The following is a 20,536-nucleotide window of genomic DNA, read 5'->3' as shown; positions in this document are numbered from 1 at the left end:
ATCTCTCTGTCAGTGAGGATGTATAGGGTGATCTCTCTCCCAGTGAGGGATGTATAGGGAGATCTCTCTGTCAGTGAGGATGTATAGGGAGATCTCTCTGTCAGTGAGGATGTATAGGGTGATCTCTCTCCCAGTGAGGATGTATGAGGTGATCTCTCTCCCAGTGAGGATGTATAGGGTGATCCCTCTGTCAGTGAGGATGTATAGGGTGATCTCTCTCCCAGTGAGGATGTATACGGTGATCTCTCTCCCAGTGAGGATGTATAGGGTGATCCCTCTGTCAGTGAGGATGTATAGGGTGATCTCTCTCCCAGTGAGGATGTATAGGGTGATCTCTCCCCCAGTGAGGATGTATAGGGGGATCTCTCTCCCATTGAGGATGTATGGGGTGATCTCTCTGTCAGTGAGGATGTATATGGAGATCTCTATGTCAGTGAGGATGTATAGGGCGATCTCTCCCCCAGTGAGGATGTATAGGGTGATCTCTCTCCCAGTGAGGATGTATAGGGTGATCTCTCTGTCAGTGAGGATGTATAGGGTGATCTCTCTCCCAGTGAGGATGTATAGGGTGATCTCTCTCCCAGTGAGGATGTATAGGGGGATCTCTATGTCAGTGAGGATGTATAGGGCAATCTCTCCCCCAGTGAGGATGTATAGGGTTATCTCTCTCCCAGTGAGGATGTATAGGGTGATCTCTCTGTCAGTGAGGATGTATAGGGTGATCTCTCTCCCAGTGAGGATGTATAGGGTGATCCCTCTGTCAGTGAGGATGTATAGGGTGATCTCTCTCCCAGTGAGGATGTATAGGGTGATCTCTCTCCCAGTGAAGATGTATAGGGTGATCCCTCTCCCAGTGAGGATGTATGGGGTGATCTCTCTCCCAGTGAGGATGTATAGGGTGATCCCTCTGTCAGTGAGGATGTATAGGGTGATCTCTCTCCCAGTGAGGATGTATAGGGTGATCTCTCTCCCAGTGAGGATGTATAGGGTGATCTCTCTGTCAGTGAGGATGTATAGGGTGATCTCTCTCCCAGTGAGGATGTATAGGGTGATCTCTCTCCCAGTGAGGATGTATAGGGTGATCCCTCTGTCAGTGAGGATGTATAGGGTGATCTCTCTCCCAGTGAGGATGTATAGGGTGATCTCTCCCCCAGTGAGGATGTATAGGGGGATCTCTCTCCCAGTGAGGATGTATGGGGTGATCTCTCTGTCAGTGAGGATGTATATGGAGATCTCTATGTCAGTGAGGATGTATAGGGCGATCTCTCCCCCAGTGAGGATGTATAGGGTGATCTCTCTCCCAGTGAGGATGTATAGGGTGATCTCTCTGTCAGTGAGGATGTATAGGGTGATCTCTCTCCCAGTGAGGATGTATAGGGTGATCCCTCTGTCAGTGAGGATGTATAGGGTGATCTCTCTCCCAGTGAGGATGTATAGGGTGATCTCTCCCCCAGTGAGGATGTATAGGGTGATCTCTCTCCCAGTGAGGATGTATAGGGTGATCTCTCTCCCAGTGAGGATGTATAGGGTGATCTCTCTGTCAGTGAGGATGTATGGGGTGATCTCTCTCCCAGTGAGGATGTATAGGGTGATCTCTCCCCCAGTGAGGATGTATAGGGTGATTTCTCCCCCAGTGAGGATGTATAGGGGGATCTCTCTGTCAGTGAGGATGTATAGGGTGATCTCACTCATAGTGAGGATGTATAGGGGGATCTCTCTCCTAGTGAGGATGTATAGGGTGATCTCTATGTCAGTGAGGATGTATGGGGTGATCTCTCTTCCAGTGAGGATGTATAGGGTGATCTCTCTGTCAGTGAGGATGTATAGGGTGATCCCTCTGTCAGTGAGGATGTATAGGGTGATCTCTCTCCCAGTGAGGATGTATAGGGTGATCTCTCTCCCAGTGAGGATGTATAGGGGGATCTCTCTCCCAGTGAGGATGTATAGGGGGATCTTTCTCCCAGTGAGGATGTATAGGGTGATCTCTCTCCCAGTGAGGATGTATAGGGTGATCTCTCTCCCAGTGAGGATGTATAGGGTGATCTCTCTCCCAGTGAGGATGTATAGGGGGATCTCTCTCCCAGTGAGGATGTATAGGGGGATCTTTCTCCCAGTGAGGATGTATAGGGTGATCTCTCCCCCAGTGAGGATGTATAGGGGGATCTCTCTCCCAGTGAGGATGTATGGGGTGATCTCTCTGTCAGTGAGGATGTATATGGAGATCTCTATGTCAGTGAGGATGTATAGGGCGATCTCTCCCCCAGTGAGGATGTATAGGGTGATCTCTCTCCCAGTGAGGATGTATAGGGTGATCTCTCTGTCAGTGAGGATGTATAGGGTGATCTCTCTCCCAGTGAGGATGTATAGGGTGATCCCTCTGTCAGTGAGGATGTATAGGGTGATCTCGCTCCCAGTGAGGATGTATAGGGTGATCTCTCCCCCAGTGAGGATGTATAGGGTGATCTCTCTCCCAGTGAGGATGTATAGGGTGATCTCTCTCCCAGTGAGGATGTATAGGGTGATCTCTCTGTCAGTGAGGATGTATGGGGTGATCTCTCTCCCAGTGAGGATGTATAGGGTGATCTCTCCCCCAGTGAGGATGTATAGGGTGATTTCTCCCCCAGTGAGGATGTATAGGGGGATCTCTCTGTCAGTGAGGATGTATAGGGTGATCTCACTCATAGTGAGGATGTATAGGGGGATCTCTCTCCTAGTGAGGATGTATAGGGTGATCTCTGTCAGTGAGGATGTATGGGGTGATCTCTCTCCCAGTGAGGATGTATAGGGTGATCTCTCTGTCAGTGAGGATGTATAGGGGGATCTCTCTCCTAGTGAGGATGTATAGGGTGATCCCTCTGTCAGTGAGGATGTATAGGGTGATCTCTCTCCCAGTGAGGATGTATAGGGTGATCTCTCTCCCAGTGAGGATGTATAGGGGGATCTCTCTCCCAGTGAGGATGTATAGGGGGATCTTTCTCCCAGTGAGGATGTATGGGGTGATCTCTCTGTCAGTGAGGATGTATATGGAGATCTCTATGTCAGTGAGGATGTATAGGGCAATCTCTCCCCCAGTGAGGATGTATAGGGTTATCTCTCTCCCAGTGAGGATGTATAGGGTGATCTCTCTGTCAGTGAGGATGTATAGGGTGATCTCTCTCCCAGTGAGGATGTATAGGGTGATCCCTCTGTCAGTGAGGATGTATAGGGTGATCTCTCTCCCAGTGAGGATGTATAGGGTGATCTCTCTCCCAGTGAAGATGTATAGGGTGATCCCTCTGTCAGTGAGGATGTATAGGGTGATCTCTCTCCCAGTGAGGATGTATAGGGTGATCTCTCCCCCAGTGAGGATGTATAGGGGGATCTCTCTCCCAGTGAGGATGTATGGGGTGATCTCTCTGTGAGTGAGGATGTATATGGAGATCTCTATGTCAGTGAGGATGTATAGGGCGATCTCTCCCCCAGTGAGGATGTATAGGGTGATCTCTCTCCCAGTGAGGATGTATAGGGTGATCTCTCTGTCAGTGAGGATGTATAGGGTGATCTTTCTCCCAGTGAGGATGTATAGGGAGATCTCTCTCCCAGTGAGGATGTATAGGGTGATCTCTCTCCCAGTGAGGATGTATAGGGTGATCTCTCCCCCAGTGAGGATGTATAGGGTGATTTCTCCCCCAGTGAGGATGTATAGGGGGATCTCTCTGTCAGTGAGGATGTATAGGGTGATCTCACTCATAGTGAGGATGTATAGGGGGATCTCTCTCCTAGTGAGGATGTATAGGGTGATCTCTATGTCAGTGAGGATGTATGGGGTGATCTCTCTCCCAGTGAGGATGTATAGGGTGATCTCTATGTCAGTGAGGATGTATGGGGTGATCTCTCTCCCAGTGAGGATGTATAGGGTGATCTCTCTCCCAGTGAGGATGTATAGGGTGATCTCTCTCCCAGTGAGGATGTATAGGGTGATCTCTCTCCCAGTGAGGTTGTATAGGGTGATCTCTATGTCAGTGAGGATGTATAGGGTGATCTCTCTCCCAGTGAGGATGTATAGATTGATCTCTCTCCCAGTGAGGATGTATAGGGTGATCTCTCTTCCAGTGAGGATGTATGGGATGATCTCTCTGTCAGTGAGGATGTATAGGGTGATCTATCTCCCAGTGAGGATGTATAGGGTGATCTCTCTCCCAGTGAGGATGTATAGGGTGATCTCTCTCCCAGTGAGGGTGTATATGGAGATCTCTATGTCAGTGAGGATGTATGGGGTGATCTCTCTGTCAGTGAGGATGTATATGGAGATCTCTATGTCAGTGAGGATGTATAGAGTGATCTCTATGTCAGTGAGGATGTATGGGGTGATCTCTATGTCGGTTAGGATGTATAGGGTGATCTCTCTCCCAGTGAGGATGTATAGGGTGATCTCTCTCCCAGTGAGGATGTATATGGAGATCTCTATGTCAGTGAGGATGTATAGAGTGATCTCTATGTCAGTGAGGATGTATGGGGTGATCTCTATGTCGGTTAGGATGTATAGGGTGATCTCTCTTCCAGTGAGGATGTATAGGGTGATCTCTCTCCCAGTGAGGATGTATAGGATGATCTCTCTGTCAGTGAGGATGTATAGGGTGATCTCTATGTCAGTGAGGATGTATGGGGTGATCTCTCTCCCAGTGAGGGTGTATAGGGTGATCTCTCTGTCAGTGAGGATGTATATGGAGATCTCTATGTCAGTTAGGATGTATAGAGTGATCTCTATGTCAGTGAGGATGTATGGGGTGATCTCTATGTCGGTTAGGATGTATAGGGTGATCTCTCTCTCAGTGAGGATGTATAGGGTGATCTCTCTCCCAGTGAGGATGTATAGGGGGATCTCTATGTCAGTGAGGATGTATTGGGTGATCTCTGTGTCAGTGAGGATGTATAGGGTGATCTCTCTCCCAGTGAGGATGTATGGGGTGATCTCTCTCCCAATGAGGATGTATGGGGTGATCCCTCTCTCAGTGAGGATGTATGGGGTGATCCCTCTCTCAGTGAGGATGTATATGGAGATCTCTCTGTCAGTGAGGATGTATAGGGTGATCTCTCCCCCAGTGAGGATGTATAGGGTGATCTCTCTCCCAGTGAGGATGTATAGGGTGATCTCTATGTCAGTGAGGATGTATAGGGTGATCTCTCTCATAGTGAGGATGTATAGGGTGATCTCTATGTCAGTGAGGATGTATAGGGTGATCTCTCTCCCAGTGAGGATGTATAGGGTGATCTCTCTGTCAGTGAGGATGTATAGGGTGATCTCTCTCCCAGTGAGCATGTATGGAGTGATCTCGCTCATAGTAAGGATGTATAGATTGATCTCTATGTCAGTGAGGATGTATAGGAAGATCTCTATGTCAGTGAAGATATATAGGGTGATCTCTATGTCAGTGAGAATGTATAGGGTGATCTCTCTTCCAGTGAGGATGGTCACATTGTACGATCGGATGGTGGCATTGGCTCTCCGGGTCACCGATGGAACTACATCTCCCATGGAGCAGCAGGATGCCCCCTCCTCCTCCTTCTCCTCCTCCTCCTGCTCCGAGCATCTCAGCTTCTCTCATCCTCCTGTACTCAGCATCCATCCGAGGCGGGGAGACACCTGAGCCCGGAGAGGAGGGGGGACCCCAGTGTCATGGTGAGAGAAGGGGGACGGAAGGAAGACCTCCGACCTCCTGTATGACAGCTGTCATCCTCCTCCTCCCCGCCGGCCTGTAGATCCTCCATCCTCCCCATGGCTGCTGACATGGAGCTCCTCAAGTTGCTCTGACAAAGGAGAGCCTGCCTCGGTCATCAGAGAAGGAGGACGCTGGCAGCTCGGAAGATGAAGCTTTTGGGCAGCCTCCTTCTGATGCTTCTCCCCAGCCTCATGCCGGTGTCTGGGCTGGTGGCCATCAAATTGCCTCTGAGAAATGTCCCAGCAGGGCCTGGAGAGGTCCATGTGAGCAGAGATAGGCGATCAGCAGAGGAGGACACCAACTTCATGGATATGAAGGACAACCTGCGAGGAAAGTCCGGCCAGGGTTACTATGTGGAGATGAGGGTGGGCACTCCCCCCCAGACGGTAGGTGGACGCCTTACAAACTCTTTATTCTTCTCTATTTAGGCTCCATTCACATCTGTGCGCTCCAAGAAACGCGCAAAAAACGCGCCTCGTGCCTGCGGTGTCAATAATTGTTAATGGCACTCCAAACGCAGAAAGAAAAAAAAAAGCGCGACAATCGCAGCAAAATGCATGGTAAAAATCACAGAAATTGGAATGCGGACGAATGCCGCCTGAGCTACTTTGCTGAGCTTGTTTGTATGGCAGCCTATTAAATTCAATGCATGAAAAACGCACATAAAAAGTGAAAAAACGCATGTTTAAAATCACTAGGTGTGAAGATTGCTAGGTTCACAAATGTGGGGTCGGGAACATATGCATTATCACGCCCTTACCTGACCTGCACAGAAACTCCATGCTCCTTATGGGACATGCTATAAAGTCACCTCCGTGAAGCAGGATCCACAGCTCTGCAGGGCTTCTCTCCATTGAGCAGGCCAATGACAGGTCCGTGTCCGCTCCACTATGTAGAGCAGACACGGACACAGCCTGCTCTCATCTATAGGGTATTCAAATGGAAACAGACCATCGTTCAGATGCTAACAGGTCCCCCATCCATTTATTTTTGGCGGACAGGAACGGATGGCAGCGGGTGTCAGCGGACATGTGTCCACTGACATCTGTCCATTCCATAGAAGAGACTGGAGGGTCTGATCAGGGACACCTGAAAAGCTGACAGACAGACGTGATCGGATCGCCTGTGTGAAAGGGGCCTAATTCTTAAAGCGGAACTCGGGGAGTAAAGACTTAAGCCCCGTACACACGTAGCGATTGTCGGCCGAACGATCGGCCGTCTTTTGTCCGGTGCTGTCCTGTCGGTTGAAAAGTGCTAAAGACTGCACACAAATTTTGTCGGCCAACAACAACCAACTGCAGAAGTGATGTCATGTGATGGTTATCTTTCCGTGTGTTTTTTCTTCTCTGAGCATGCCCAGTCTTGGTCATCTGCTGTTTGTCGGCCGAATTCTGTACTGACTCAGGAACAATCGGCCGTTCTGGTGTTGGCCAACAAAAAAAGCCTGCACACCAGATTCTGTTCGGCCGAAAAGTTGCAGTCGGTTGTTGGAAGCATCATACTAACAAGCCGACAATCGGACGTTGGCCGAATATTTACGGCCGACAATCGCTACGTGTGTATGGGCCTTTACCTCCCCTCCAACGATCCTGTCCCTCGCAGACATCTCTGTGTGTGCCAGTCTTTGGCTGATTTTATTGGCCAGCACGGGATGATGTCACTCCTTCGTCTGTGCAGGAAGCTGTCATCCAAGATTTGTAAGCTAAACTGCGCATGTGCAGCTAAGTTTACATCTCCAGAGAAGGCAGGTAGGTGCATGTTATTGCATGTCCCTTCTGCAGGGAAGCCATCAGAAATTGGGGCCCCTTACACAGCTTAAGGGGATCACACTTCCATATTCAATCTTTTAGCTGCAAATCTCTCACCCTGCTGGAGCCTATTGGACTGAGCTAGCAAAGGGGAAGGGTCCAGATGGTACACTATGCGCGGAGGGAGGAGAATTGTGGTTGGGGGGTGATTTTGGAGAGGGCCAGGAGAAAGACAGGGAGGTGGGGGTGGAAGGTGCAACAGCTAGAGGAGAGAGAAGACAGGGCTGCTGCTGTACCTGCAGCTTTTATTTCCTTTACTGAACACGGGACGCACCCAACTAGGGACAGCTTAATTAAATTTGTGGCATCTATGTGGGCAGCACAGGCTCAAGGGGCAGCTGCTTTTGGGCTCAACAGCAATGGCTGCGCCCAGTGCAGCTTTCCCTTTTGCCCCGTGTTAAAGACGGCCCTTTTGGAGCTCAGGCCCCTCAGGATTCCTGGGCCCCCTACATGTGTATGGGATGTCCCCCCCTGATGGCAGCCCTGCCCTTCTGTAATAAAATCTTGCCTGCTTGCGTTTTTTTCAGTTTCGCTTTAATGGCGCCCCAACCTATACGCACCCAATGTGAATTTTCTGTGCAACACATTTTTTATTAAAAAAGGGTCGGAGACTTCTTTCCCCACGTTTTTCGCAGGTACTGCAACTCATGCAATTTAATGGGCTGCTGCACCCGCGACATGCGCTTACAAAATGTGTACACTAATAACGCACAGATGTGAACCTAGGATAAAGTGGAGCAAGCATCACATCAAGTGCATGCATGTTAAATATCTTATAAATATGGAACACTTACAGGTATTTTATACCTCCCCAGAAATCACAATCACTATTTTTTTATTTGCTTTTATCTCCATAAGGACAGCACTATCTTTGTACATGCATCATTGAGGGTCAGCTTTTGCTTCCTGGGCTAAGATGCCAGCTCAGAGATGGCACAATTCTGGGTGCCTACCCCAACATTTTATTATGGTGTGCAGATAGAGTTATAACTTTGCTCCGATGTTAAAGGCATAGTCCAACTTTTTGTAAAAACAAAACAATAAATGCACCCATATTGCAAAAAGATCACCATAAGTACTGCACCATCTCTGTACATGCATCATCCAGGGTCAGCTTTTGCTTCCTGGGATAAGATGCCAGCTCAGAGATGGCACAATTCTGGGTGCCTATGTATTTATGGCTGTGTTTACAGAAGTCTGACACAGGTCAGCCCCTGCTTGTGAATTGCTACAAAATGTCGATGTTACCGTGGGAGAGGAAACTGAGGCAATGTTTCTTTTTGCCTGCAGCAGGCTTATGACTTTATGTAAAATGGTGCTGAGACCCCAACATTTTATTATGGTGTGCAGATAGAGTTATAACTTTGCTCTGATGTTAAAGGCATAGTCCAACTTTTTGTAAAAAACAAATCAATAAATGCACCCATATTGCAAAAATATCTCCATAAGGACAGCACCATCTTTGTACATGCATCATCTAGGGTCAGATTTTACTTATTAGACTGAGATGCCAGCTCAGAGATGGCACAATTCCAGGTGCATATGTTGTAATGCAGATCAGCCCCTGCTTGTGAATTGCTACAAAATGACAGTTGCCAGGAGACTGGGGAAATGCTTATATCTGCCTGCAGCAGACTGATGACATCATGTAAAAAAGTGAGATCCCAACAATTTTTTTATGGTGTGCAGAGAGAGTCATAGCCTTGCCCTGTTGTTGAAGGCATAGTCCACCTTTTTGTTAAAAAAAAGTATTAAATGCACCCATATTGCAAAAAGAAAAAAGCAGACTCTTCCATGTCCATACAGCGGTATGGACCTTTGGGTATGGGGCTGGAGGAAGTAAACAATAGATTACAAATGTGGTGACATCACGGCACTTGTGCTCCATTGAGAACTAGGAGTGACTGCGTGTTCCATTCACAGATCTGTGGAAATGAATCAGTGAATGGATGTGCGGAGGTGAGGGTGGAGCCAAACGCAGCCAAGCTGACTTAGGGCTCTTTCACACTATTCGTCCGTTGGACGGACTCCGTTTATCTCAGCGGGGGACATAGCTGTTAGTTCCCCATACATCTCTATGGGGAAATCGGATGGGAACGGACCGTCGATCCGTTCTCATCCGATCCCATCCAATCTGATCCATTGGACGGATGGAAAATAGGGTTTCCATCCGTCCAGATTTGACGGATTGGATGTCAGCGGACATGTCTCCGCTGACATCCGATGCCCCATAGGGATGCATGGGGGGACCGTTCAGATCCGCCAAAAAAATGGACAGGCGGATCTGAACGGTCCGCCTGTGTGAGAGGGGTCTTAGAGAATCAACAGAAGCCCATGGGGAGAAGCGCCCCATGATTCAGATAGGAGGGGGAGTTTGAGGGTGGGGGGGCTGCTAAATGGCCTCATGTTTCATGTTACACCCTATGGACTTGTTCACAAGGGTGTACCTATCTATACACCCTACAGAGCTATCTTTAAAGGGTTTGTACGGTCATGAAAATCCTGGAAAAGTCATGGGATTTTGACATGACACTTTCCAGGCCTGGAAAAGTTATGGAAAATGAGTAAACCCCACTAAGTTTTGGAAAAGTCATGGAATTTTGTGCAACTATTGAATTTAGAAAATGCCCCCTGTATTCTGTGAGAGCGGGGAACAGTAAGTGGACTATTTTCTCTGTTTCGGGTTAGGTGGATTAATCAGCCGCAGCACGCTGCACAGCTGAAGCCTGGTCACTTGCCTCTTCAATATGAATAGACCGTGACAGGCTGGGAACTCTGCGGCGGATTGATCCGCCTAAACCTGAAACCAAGAAATAGTGCACTTACTGTCCCGCTCCCAGGGGCCTACCAGCGGGGAGGGGAGGGGGGCGCGCGCACTGGGGGGTGTCAGGCCACACTGGGGGGGTGTCAGGCAGGTGTCCGCCGGGCCGCCCGCATCGCCGCACTGGGGGGTGTCAGGCTGCACTGGGGGCTGTCTTCCGGGCCGCCCGCATCGCCGCACTGGGGGGTGTCAGGCTGCACTGGGGGCTGTCTTCCGGGCCACCCGCATCGCCTCACTGGGGGGTGTCAGGCTGCACTGGGGGCTGTCTTCCGGGCCGCCCGCATCACCGCACTGGGGGGGGTGTCAGGCCGGAGAGCGAAGGAGAGCTGAACCTGAGCCGGAGCTTGACACTGGAGGATGACATCTTTACTGAAGCTGAAGCAGAAGCGACTAAGCACCGAAATGGTCTGAGGAGGTTGGTGATGAAGGATGTGCGGATTTTTCTGACTGCTGCTTCTCCCTCCACCAGCACCCGGTTCGAGCTGTGGTGAGCACTGTGGTCAGGGCCGGACTGGCCATAGGGCAGACCGGGCATATGCCCGGTGGGCCGACCTCTGGGCGCATGTCATTTTGTGTGCCAGTCCCAGACAGTGTCCCTCCCTCTGAGTCCCGTCCCAAGCTGGCCCTCCGCGGCCGGCCGGCCGGCCGCGTATTCTTCTGGCCGGCCGGCCGCCGGCCGGGTATGTCACTGCACTCACTGTAGTGTCCCCCACTCCCCCTAGTCTTAGGCATAGTGGCAGCAGGCTGGCAGCCGCCGGGCTGTGCTCACTGCGGCCGGCTCCGTGAACGGGGAGGAGCTAGCCGGGACTCCTTCCTGCTTGATCCGGGCCTGGCGGGAACAGTGTGCAGCCACACCGAAGACACCGGCACCCAGGGCCTGCAGCTCTGCAAGGTAAGGAAGAAAGGGTACTCTACTCTTCACAAGACACTCTGTCTGCTGCCTGTGCCTCCTCTCATCATCCATCCCACCTCCATCCCCTCTACTGTGCCTCATCCCATCATCCATCCACTCTGCTGTGCCTCATCCCACCATCCATCCCCTCTGCTGTGCCTCATCCCATCATCCATCCCCTCTGCTGTGCCTCATCCCATCATCCATCCCACCTCCATCCCCTCTGCTGTGCCTCATCCCATCATCCATCCACTCTGCTGTGCCTCATCCCACCATCCATCCCCTCTGCTGTGCCTCATCCCATCATCCATCCCCTCTGCTGTGCCTCATCCCATCATCCATCCACTCTGCTGTGCCTCATCCCATCATCCATCCCCTCTGCTGTGCCTCATCCCATCATCCATCCCCTCTGCTGTGCCTCATCCCACCATCCATCCCCTCTGCTGTGCCTCATCCCATCATCCATCCCCTCTGCTGTGCCTCATCCCATCATCCATCCCCTCTGCTGTGCCTCATCCCATCATCCATCCCCTCTGCTGTGCCTCATCCCACCATCCATCCCCTCTGCTGTGCCTCATCCCATCATCCATCCCCTCTGCTGTGCCTCATCCCATCATCCATCCCACCTCCATCCCCTCTGCTGTGCCTCATCCCATCATCCATCCACTCTGCTGTGCCTCATCCCACCATCCATCCCCTCTGCTGTGCCTCATCCCATCATCCATCCCCTCTGCTGTGCCTCATCCCATCATCCATCCACTCTGCTGTGCCTCATCCCATCATCCATCCCCTCTGCTGTGCCTCATCCCATCATCCATCCCCTCTGCTGTGCCTCATCCCACCATCCATCCCCTCTGCTGTGCCTCATCCCATCATCCATCCCCTCTGCTGTGCCTCATCCCATCATCCATCCCCTCTGCTGTGCCTCATCCCATCATCCATCCCCTCTGCTGTGCCTCATCCCACCATCCATCCCCTCTGCTGTGCCTCATCCCATCATCCATCCCCTCTGCTGTGCCTCATCCCATCATCCATCCCCTCTGCTGTGCCTCATCCCATCATCCATCCCACCTCCATCCCCTCTGCTGTGCCTCATCCCATCATCCATCCACTCTGCTGTGCCTCATCCCATCATCCATCCCCTCTGCTGTGCCTCATCCCATCATCCATCCCCTCTGCTGTGCCTCATCCCATCATCCATCCCACCTCCATCCCCTCTGCTGCGCCTCATCCCACCATCCATCCCTTCTGCTGTGCCTCATCCCATCATCCATCCCCTCTGCTGTGCCTCATCCCATCATCCATCCCACCTCCATCCCCTCTGCTGTGCCTCATCCCACCATCCATCCCCTCTGCTGTGCCTCATCCCACCATCCATCCCTTCTGCTGTGCCTCATCCCACCATCCATCCCTTCTGCTGTGCCTCATCCCATCATCCATCCCCTCTGCTGTGCCTCATCCCACCATCCATCCCCTCTGCTGTGCCTCATCCCACCATCCATCCCTTCTGCTGTGCCTCATCCCATCATCCATCCCCTCTGCTGTGCCTCATCCCATCATCCATCCCACCTCCATCCCCTCTGCTGTGCCTCATCCCATCATCCATCCCACCTCCATCCCCTCTGCTGTGCCTCATCCCATCATCCATCCCCTCTGCTGTGCCTCATCCCATCATCCATCCCACCTCCATCCCCTCTGCTGTGCCTCATCCCACCATCCATCCCCTCTGCTGTGCCTCATCCCACCATCCATCCCTTCTGCTGTGCCTCATCCCATCATCCATCCCCTCTGCTGTGCCTCATCCCATCATCCATCCCACCTCCATCCCCTCTGCTGTGCCTCATCCCATCATCCATCCCCTCTGCTGTGCCTCATCCCATCATCCATCCCACCTCCATCCCATCTGCTGTGTCTCATCCCATCATCCATCCCCTCTGCTGTGCCTCATCCCATCATCCATCCCCTCTGCTGTGCCTCATCCCATCATCCATCCCCTCTGCTGTGCCTCATCCCATCATCCATCCCATCTGCTTTGCCTCATCCCATTATCCATCCCACCTCCATCCCCTCTGCTGTGCCTCATCCCATCATCCATCCCCTCTGCTGTGCCTCATCCCATCATCCATCCCCTCTGCTGTGCCTCATCCCATCATCCATCCCCTCTGCTGTGCCTCATCCCATCATCCATCCCCTCTGCTGTGCCTCATCCCATCATCCATCCCACCTCCATCCCCTCTGCTGTGCCTCATCCCATCATCCATCCCCTCTGCTGTGCCTCATCCCATCATCCATCCCCTCTGCTGTGCCTCATCCCATCATCCATCCCACCTCCATCCCATCTGCTTTGCCTCATCCCATTATCCATCCCACCTCCATCCCCTCTGCTGTGCCTCATCCCACCATCCATCCCCTCTGCTGTGCCTCATCCCACCATCCATCCCCTCTGCTGTGCCTCATCCCATCATCCATCCCCTCTGCTGTGCCTCATCCCATCATCCATCCCCTCTGCTGTGCCTCATCCCACCATCCATCCCCTCTGCTGTGCCTCATCCCATCATCCATCCCCTCTGCTGTGCCTCATCCCATCATCCATCCCCTCTGCTGTGCCTCATCCCATCATCCATCCCCTCTGCTGTGCCTCATCCCATCATCCATCCCACCTCCATCCCCTCTGCTGTGCCTCATCCCACCATCCATCCCCTCTGCTGTGCCTCATCCCACCATCCATCCCCTCTGCTGTGCCTCATCCCATCATCCATCCCTCTGCTGTGCCTCATCTCATCATCCATCCCACCTCCATCCCTCTGCTCTGCCTCATCCCATTCCTCCCACCTCAATCCCTCTGCTCTGCCTCATCCCATCCATCCCACCGCCATCCCTCTGCTCTGCCTCATCCCATCTCTCCCACGGCCATCCCTCTGTCTGATCTCCACCCCTCCCATGAGGAAGTGGTGATGGGGGGGATAAGGATGACATCAGTGGCAATGGTGGTGAGGATAAGGATGACATCAGTGGCAATGGTGATGAGGATAGGGATGACATCAGTGGCAGTGAACATTGTCATTCCTATCCCCACCACCACTGCCACTGATGTTATCCCTATCCTTACCACCACTCCCACTGATGTCAAACCTATCCTCAACACCGATGTTATCTCTATCCCAACCACCACTGATGTCACCCCTATCCCCACCACCACTGCCACTGATGTCACCCCTATCCCCACCACCACTGCCACTGATGTCACCCCTATCCCCACTGCCACTGATGTCACCCCTATCCCCACCACCACTGCCACTGATGTCACCCCTATCCCCACCACCACTGCCACTGATGTCACCCCTATCCCCACCACCACTGCCACTGATGTCATCCCTATCCCCACCACCACTGCCACTGATGTCACCCCTATCCCCACCACCACTGATGTCACCCCTATCCCCACCACCACTGCCACTGATGTCACCCCTATCCCCACTGCCACTGATGTCACCCCTATCCCCACCACCACTGCCACTGATGTCACCCCTATCCCCACCACCACTGCCACTGATGTCACCCCTATCCCCACTGCCACTGATGTCACCCCTATCCCCACCACCACTGCCACTGATGTCACCCCTATCCCCACTGCCACTGATGTCACCCCTATCCCCACCACCACTGCCACTGATGTCACCCCTATCCCCACTGCCACTGATGTCACCCCTATCCCCACCACCACTGCCACTGATGTCACCCCTATCCCCACTGCCACTGATGTCATCCCTATCCCCACCACCACCATACGAAACTACATACAAATTTTGGGGGCGCCTGTGAACAAAAACCCTGATTTTACTACACGTGTAATATATGACCCTGCACACTGGAATGAGAGCAATAATTATAGGATCATTGTTCATGGTAACTCTGAACTGATGACTTCTATGATCTTTAATAGCTTTGCCTATGGAAAATATAGGGTACTGAAATGTGTTGCCATTTTCGGGCATGCATAGTCTTAAGGTTTGACATGTTGGGTATTTATTTACTTGACACAAACTCATCTTTTATATTTTACCCAAAAATTGGGTAATATATTTTTAATGTACCCTAAAATTACCTGTTATCTCTTAGCCTGGGTTCACACTAAATGCAGACTTCATCTAAATAGCAACCCATCCATGCAAACAGATTGCGGAGTGTATGTTAGGTTAACGACACTCCGCAATCAGTTTCCAAAACGCGGCACGATTTGCAGAATTGGATCGCATGGGTGTGCAGGCTAAATATAACTAAAAAACATAGAGAAACCGGTAGTTGTTCATCATTGGTCATTTTGTTAAAAAAAAAAATGGGCTGCTCAGCCTAAATTGCCCGGGCCTATTTTTTGTCCCAGTCCGGGCCTGACTGTGGTCCAGGAGAGGAGCGTCCTGGGAAAAGGAATTATGATGAAGGAGGGCAGAGTGCGGGCCACTCTCTTCATACTGCCCAGTGAGTGTACCCAGAACAGGGGATCAGCTTCCCTGGGTGGGACATGGAGGATCCCTAGTGTGAAAGAGAATCGGGGTCAGCAGGTGTGCCATGGGGAATCGGAGTCACCAGGTGTGACATGGGGGATAGGGGTCACTGGGTGTAACAGGGGTTCGGGGTCACCAGGTGTGCCATGAGGAAATGGGGTCCCTTGGTGTGCCATGGGGGATTGAGGTCCCCAGGTGTGACATGGAAAAACATAGACTTAGAGGCATTGTGGCATAGAGGAACATTGGGCTCACTGTGTATGACAGCATGACATGGAGGAACACTGGGATCCCTGGGTGTGGCATGGAGGAACATTGGGGTCAGTGGGTATGACAGCATGATATGGAGAAATATTGGGGTCCCAGGATGTGACATGGAAAACATCAGGGTCCCTGGGTGTGACAGAGGGACATCAGGGTCCCCAGGTGTGACATGGAGGAATATGGGGGTCACTGGGTATGACAGCATAACATGGAGGAACCATCAGATCAGGGTCACTGGGTATGACAGAGGAGTTTTTAACCCCTTCCATTTTTGTTTGTTTATTTTTTTTTTGGGGGGGGGGGGGGCCCTAGTGGCTGGTCTTGACTAGGGCGTAAAATAGTCCAGCACCGGCCCTGATCCGTTCGCTGGCTTTTTCACCCCGTGCGCCTGAAGTGACATCGTTTTCCAGCTGCGGCAGCGGTGCTTCCATCTCATCCACTGTAAAACAAGGGACCATTTTGAGTCACGCTGTATCCAGAAACAAAACCCTAAGTGCAGAGGTACTGTACACTACAAAGCTTGTCATTTATTTTAGTAAAAATATGCTGGGTGTGACATGGAATTTCTTCTTATTTAACATGTATACATAGACATTTCATGAAGCTTTAGGTCATGAATATTTACGTGAAGTCATGGAAAAGTCATGGAATTTTATTGGTAAAAATTTGTATGAACCCTGTCTTTACCAAGTTGGGATGCACAGGGGTTCCATGCATCCGCATGCAGGCAGGAACTTCCATGCCTATTGGGATGCAACACTTGCACAGACGCTTTTTAGATTGCACTGTTACAATTTGACATCCATGAAGGTGTGTGACCCTGAAGACCACACCGGGTGCCACTCCTGACAGCTAAGAACAGGAAACTGAGGCTACAATTCGCACAGGCTCACCAAAATTGGACAGCAGAAGATTGGAAAAACATTTCCTGGTCTGAGTCTCGATTTTAGCTGCGACATTCAGATGGTAGGGTCAGAATTTGGAGTAAAAAACATAAAAGCATGGAACCATCCTGCCTTGTATCAACAGTTCAGGCTGGTGGTGTAATGGTGTGGGGGATTTTTTTCTTGACACACTTTGGGCCCCTTAGTACCTATTGAGCATCGTTTAACCACTTTACGTCTGCCTGCAGTAAAATTACTGCGGCAGAGTGGCTCGTTATCGTCTGACGACGTAGTACTACGTCGTCAGACACTCCCCTTTCTCGGCGACGCGCGCGCGCCGCCGGAGGCTCGCTCCCGCTGTTTTCAGTCAAAGCGGGAGTCGGGCCAGGGGAGGAGCAGCGGCGATCGCCGCCGTTCTTCCCCGATCGTTGGGGATCTAGTGTGGAGATCCGCCCGCCTGTGTAAACACAAGCGGGCGGATCTCCTAAGTGACAGGCAGGGTCAGATTGCAGGGTTCAGCATAGCTGAACCCTGGATCTGTCCTTGTGTCACTCAGTCACCTCCCCCCACACACGTCAGTAAGCACCAGGCATACATTAACCCCTCCCTCTCCAATAAAATTAACCCCTTCCCTGCCAGTGTCATTTTTACAGTAACAGTGCATATGTATAGCACTGATTACTGCAGTAATGTCACTGGTACCCCCAAAAGTGTCAAAAATGTCAGTCAAGGGTCCGATCTGTCCGCCGCAATGTCGCAGTCCCGCAAAAAAAAATCGCAGATTGCCGCCATTACGCGTTAAAAAAAAAAAACACCAAAAATGACAGAAATCTTTCCCTTTGTTAGTAAACGCAATAACTTTTGCGCAAACCAATCAAAATACGCTTATTGTGAATTTTTTTACCAAACATAGGTAGCAGAAAACAAATTGGCCAAAAATTAAAAAAAATTTTGATTTTTACATTTTGTTTGGGCAATTTCATATAAAAAAATGTGAAAAATGTTGTTTTTTCAAAATTTACGCTATTTTTTTGTTTATAGCGCAAAAAGTAAAAATCGCACAGGTGATCAAATACCACCAAAAGAAAGCTCTGTTTGTGGGAAAAAAAGGACGTAAATTTTGTTTGGGTATGGCGTCGCACGACCGCGCAATTGTCAGTTAAAGTCGCACAGCGCCGAATCGCAAAAAGTGGCCCAGACGTAAGACAGCAAAATCCTCCGGTGGTAAAGTGGTTAAACACCACGGCCTACCTGAGTATTGTTGCTGACCATGTTGTCCATCTCTTAATGACTACAGTGTACCCATCTTCTGAGGGCTCCTTCCAGCAGGATAACGCACCATGTCACAAAGCTCAAATCATCTCACCACTGGTTTCTTGAAGATGACAATGAGGTCACTGTCCTCCAATGGCCTCCACAATCACCAGATCTCAATCCAATAGAGTACTTTTAGGATGTGGTGGAATGGGAGATTCCCATCATGGATGTGCAGCCGACAAATCTGCAGCAACTGCGTGATGCTATCATAGCAATATGGACCAAAATCTCTGAGGAATGTTTCCAAAGCCTTGTTGAATCTATGGCAGGAAGAATGAAGGCAGTTCTGAAGGTCCCGGGGGACACGGTACTAGCAGGGAGTACCTAATAAAGTGGTGAGTGTAGAATGATATCTTATCATTTTTAGTCTTTTATGTATAGGGAGTTCCTTTTTTTTTTAATGAGCTATCCAATGACTGGTGCTGAAGTTTGCTTGGGAAGTGGAAAATACCCTTTCTAACCAGAAGTATACAGGTGAGCAAGACCTGGACAGCTAATAATAATAGAATTACTGTTAAAGTAAAACTATAGGCAAAACTTTTTTTTTTTCATTTTGGAAAGAGGGTTATAACCTGTCAGTTTTTTATCATTTGTGTTCCATTAGGGAGATTTCCCTTCACTTCCTGTGCCATAGCCAAACCAGGAAGTCAGAGGAAATCCCTAGAAAATAAGGGAATTCCTGGTTGTCAACACAAATAGTAATCATAATAATAATAATAGTAATATTAGAAACAGTCCACGTTAGATTTCCCATCTAATCCTGTTCTGGTGACAACCCAAACATTTTGAATTTTCTCTCACTAATATTAACTTTCAGTAAAAATAGAAACAAGACAAATAGAGAGGGTGAATTTTCTTGACAGGGACACAGACAGCAAAAAAACTGACAGGTGTTCTACTCTTTCTCCATTCTATCAACGTTGCAGTACACCACACTTCACTCCGGCATTATGATGTCAACAGGGCACATAGAAAACAATTGTTTTCTATGTTAGGGTGACCAGACGTCCCCGATTTCCAAGGACAGTCCCCGGATGGAGGACACTGTCCCTGGTCCAAGTCTGTCCCCAGTTTTGTCCCCGGATTCAGCCCTGGATTAATGTAGACGGGGCATCCCATGCTGGCTGAGAAACAGCATGGTGGCTCAGATGCCGACGCCCCCTGCTGGACGATCTCACTGCTGCTTCTGCTGCTGTTCAGTGGAGGAGAGGCAGAGCCAAAAATTGACTGTGTGGAGGGCTGAGATCGGGAAGAGAGCAGATTGGGGGGTCTGTATGTACACAGGTGGGGGCAGTGGGGAAGCAGGGGTCAGAGGTGATGAAGCTGCATGGGGAGATGGAGAGTTTAGCTGTTGTGGGGGAAGGGCTAAGAAGTGGCTGCAGAGATAATCTGTAAAAGAAAAGTGTTCAGAGGTAAGGTATGGATGTGGGGGCAGAAGTGTCCTCTGTGCATAACAAACCTCTGGACCCTGCACTCTATGCCTAACACCTTCCTGTATATTATGTAGTCCTGTGCCCAGTGCTCTGTGTATTATATAGTCCTGTGGCCAGCACTTTGTGTATTATGTAGTCATGTGCCCAGCACTCTTTGTATTATGTAGTCCTGTGCCCAGCACTCTGTATATTATGTGGTCCTGTGCCCAGTGCTCTGTGTATAATGCAGTTCTGTGCCCAGCGCTCTGTATATTATGTGGTCCTGTGCCCAGCGCTCTGTGTATAATGCAGTTCTGTGCCCAGCGCTCTGTGTGTTATGCAGTCCTGTGCCCAGCGCTCTGTGTGTTATGCAGTCCTGTGCCCAGTGCTCTGTGTATTGTGCAGTCCTGTGCCCAGTGCTCTGTGTATTATGCAGTCCTGTGCCCAGTGCTCTGTGTATTATGTAGTCCTGTGCCCAGCGCTCTGTGTATTATGCAGTTCTGTGCCCAGTGCTCTGTGTATTATGCAGTCCTGTGCCCAGCACTCTGTGTATTATGTAGTCCTGAACCCAGCGCTCTGTGTATTATGCAGTCCTGTGCCCATCGCTCTGTGTAATATGTAGTCCTGTGCCCAGTGCTCCATGTATTATGTAATCTTGTGCCCAGTGCTCTATGTATTATGTAGTCCTGTCCCCAGCTCTCTGTGTATTATGTAGCCCTGTGCCCAGCGATCTGTGTATTATGCAGTCCTGTGCCCAGTGCTCTGTGTATTATGCAGTCCTGTGCCCAGCACTCTGTGTATTATGTAGTCCTGAACCCAGCGCTCTGTGTATTATGCAGTCCTGTGCCCATCGCTCTGTGTAATATGTAGTCCTGTGCCCAGTGCTCCATGTATTATGTAATCTTGTGCCCAGTGCTCTATGTATTATGTAGTCCTG

At 50.4% G+C, this 20,536-nt stretch overlaps 1 protein-coding gene across 1 annotated transcript in view; it reads left to right on the top strand.

Annotated features, from left to right (window-relative positions):
- Positions 1 to 5,550: 5,550 nt before the first annotated feature.
- BACE1 (beta-secretase 1) overlaps positions 5,551 to 20,536 on the top strand; it is a 105,330-nt gene continuing 90,344 nt past the window's right edge. The window contains exon 1 of the mRNA XM_082273394.1: positions 5,551 to 6,085. Within this exon, the coding sequence (XP_082129520.1) occupies positions 5,846 to 6,085 (240 nt within the window). The 5' untranslated portion in view covers positions 5,551 to 5,845. The remainder of the gene's footprint in view (positions 6,086 to 20,536) is intronic.

This window comes from Pelophylax lessonae (assembly GCF_965119305.1).
Source record: "Pelophylax lessonae genome assembly, chromosome: 12".
Taxonomy (NCBI): Eukaryota; Metazoa; Chordata; class Amphibia; order Anura; family Ranidae; genus Pelophylax; species Pelophylax lessonae.
This window is presented reverse-complemented; position numbering and strand designations above follow the sequence as displayed.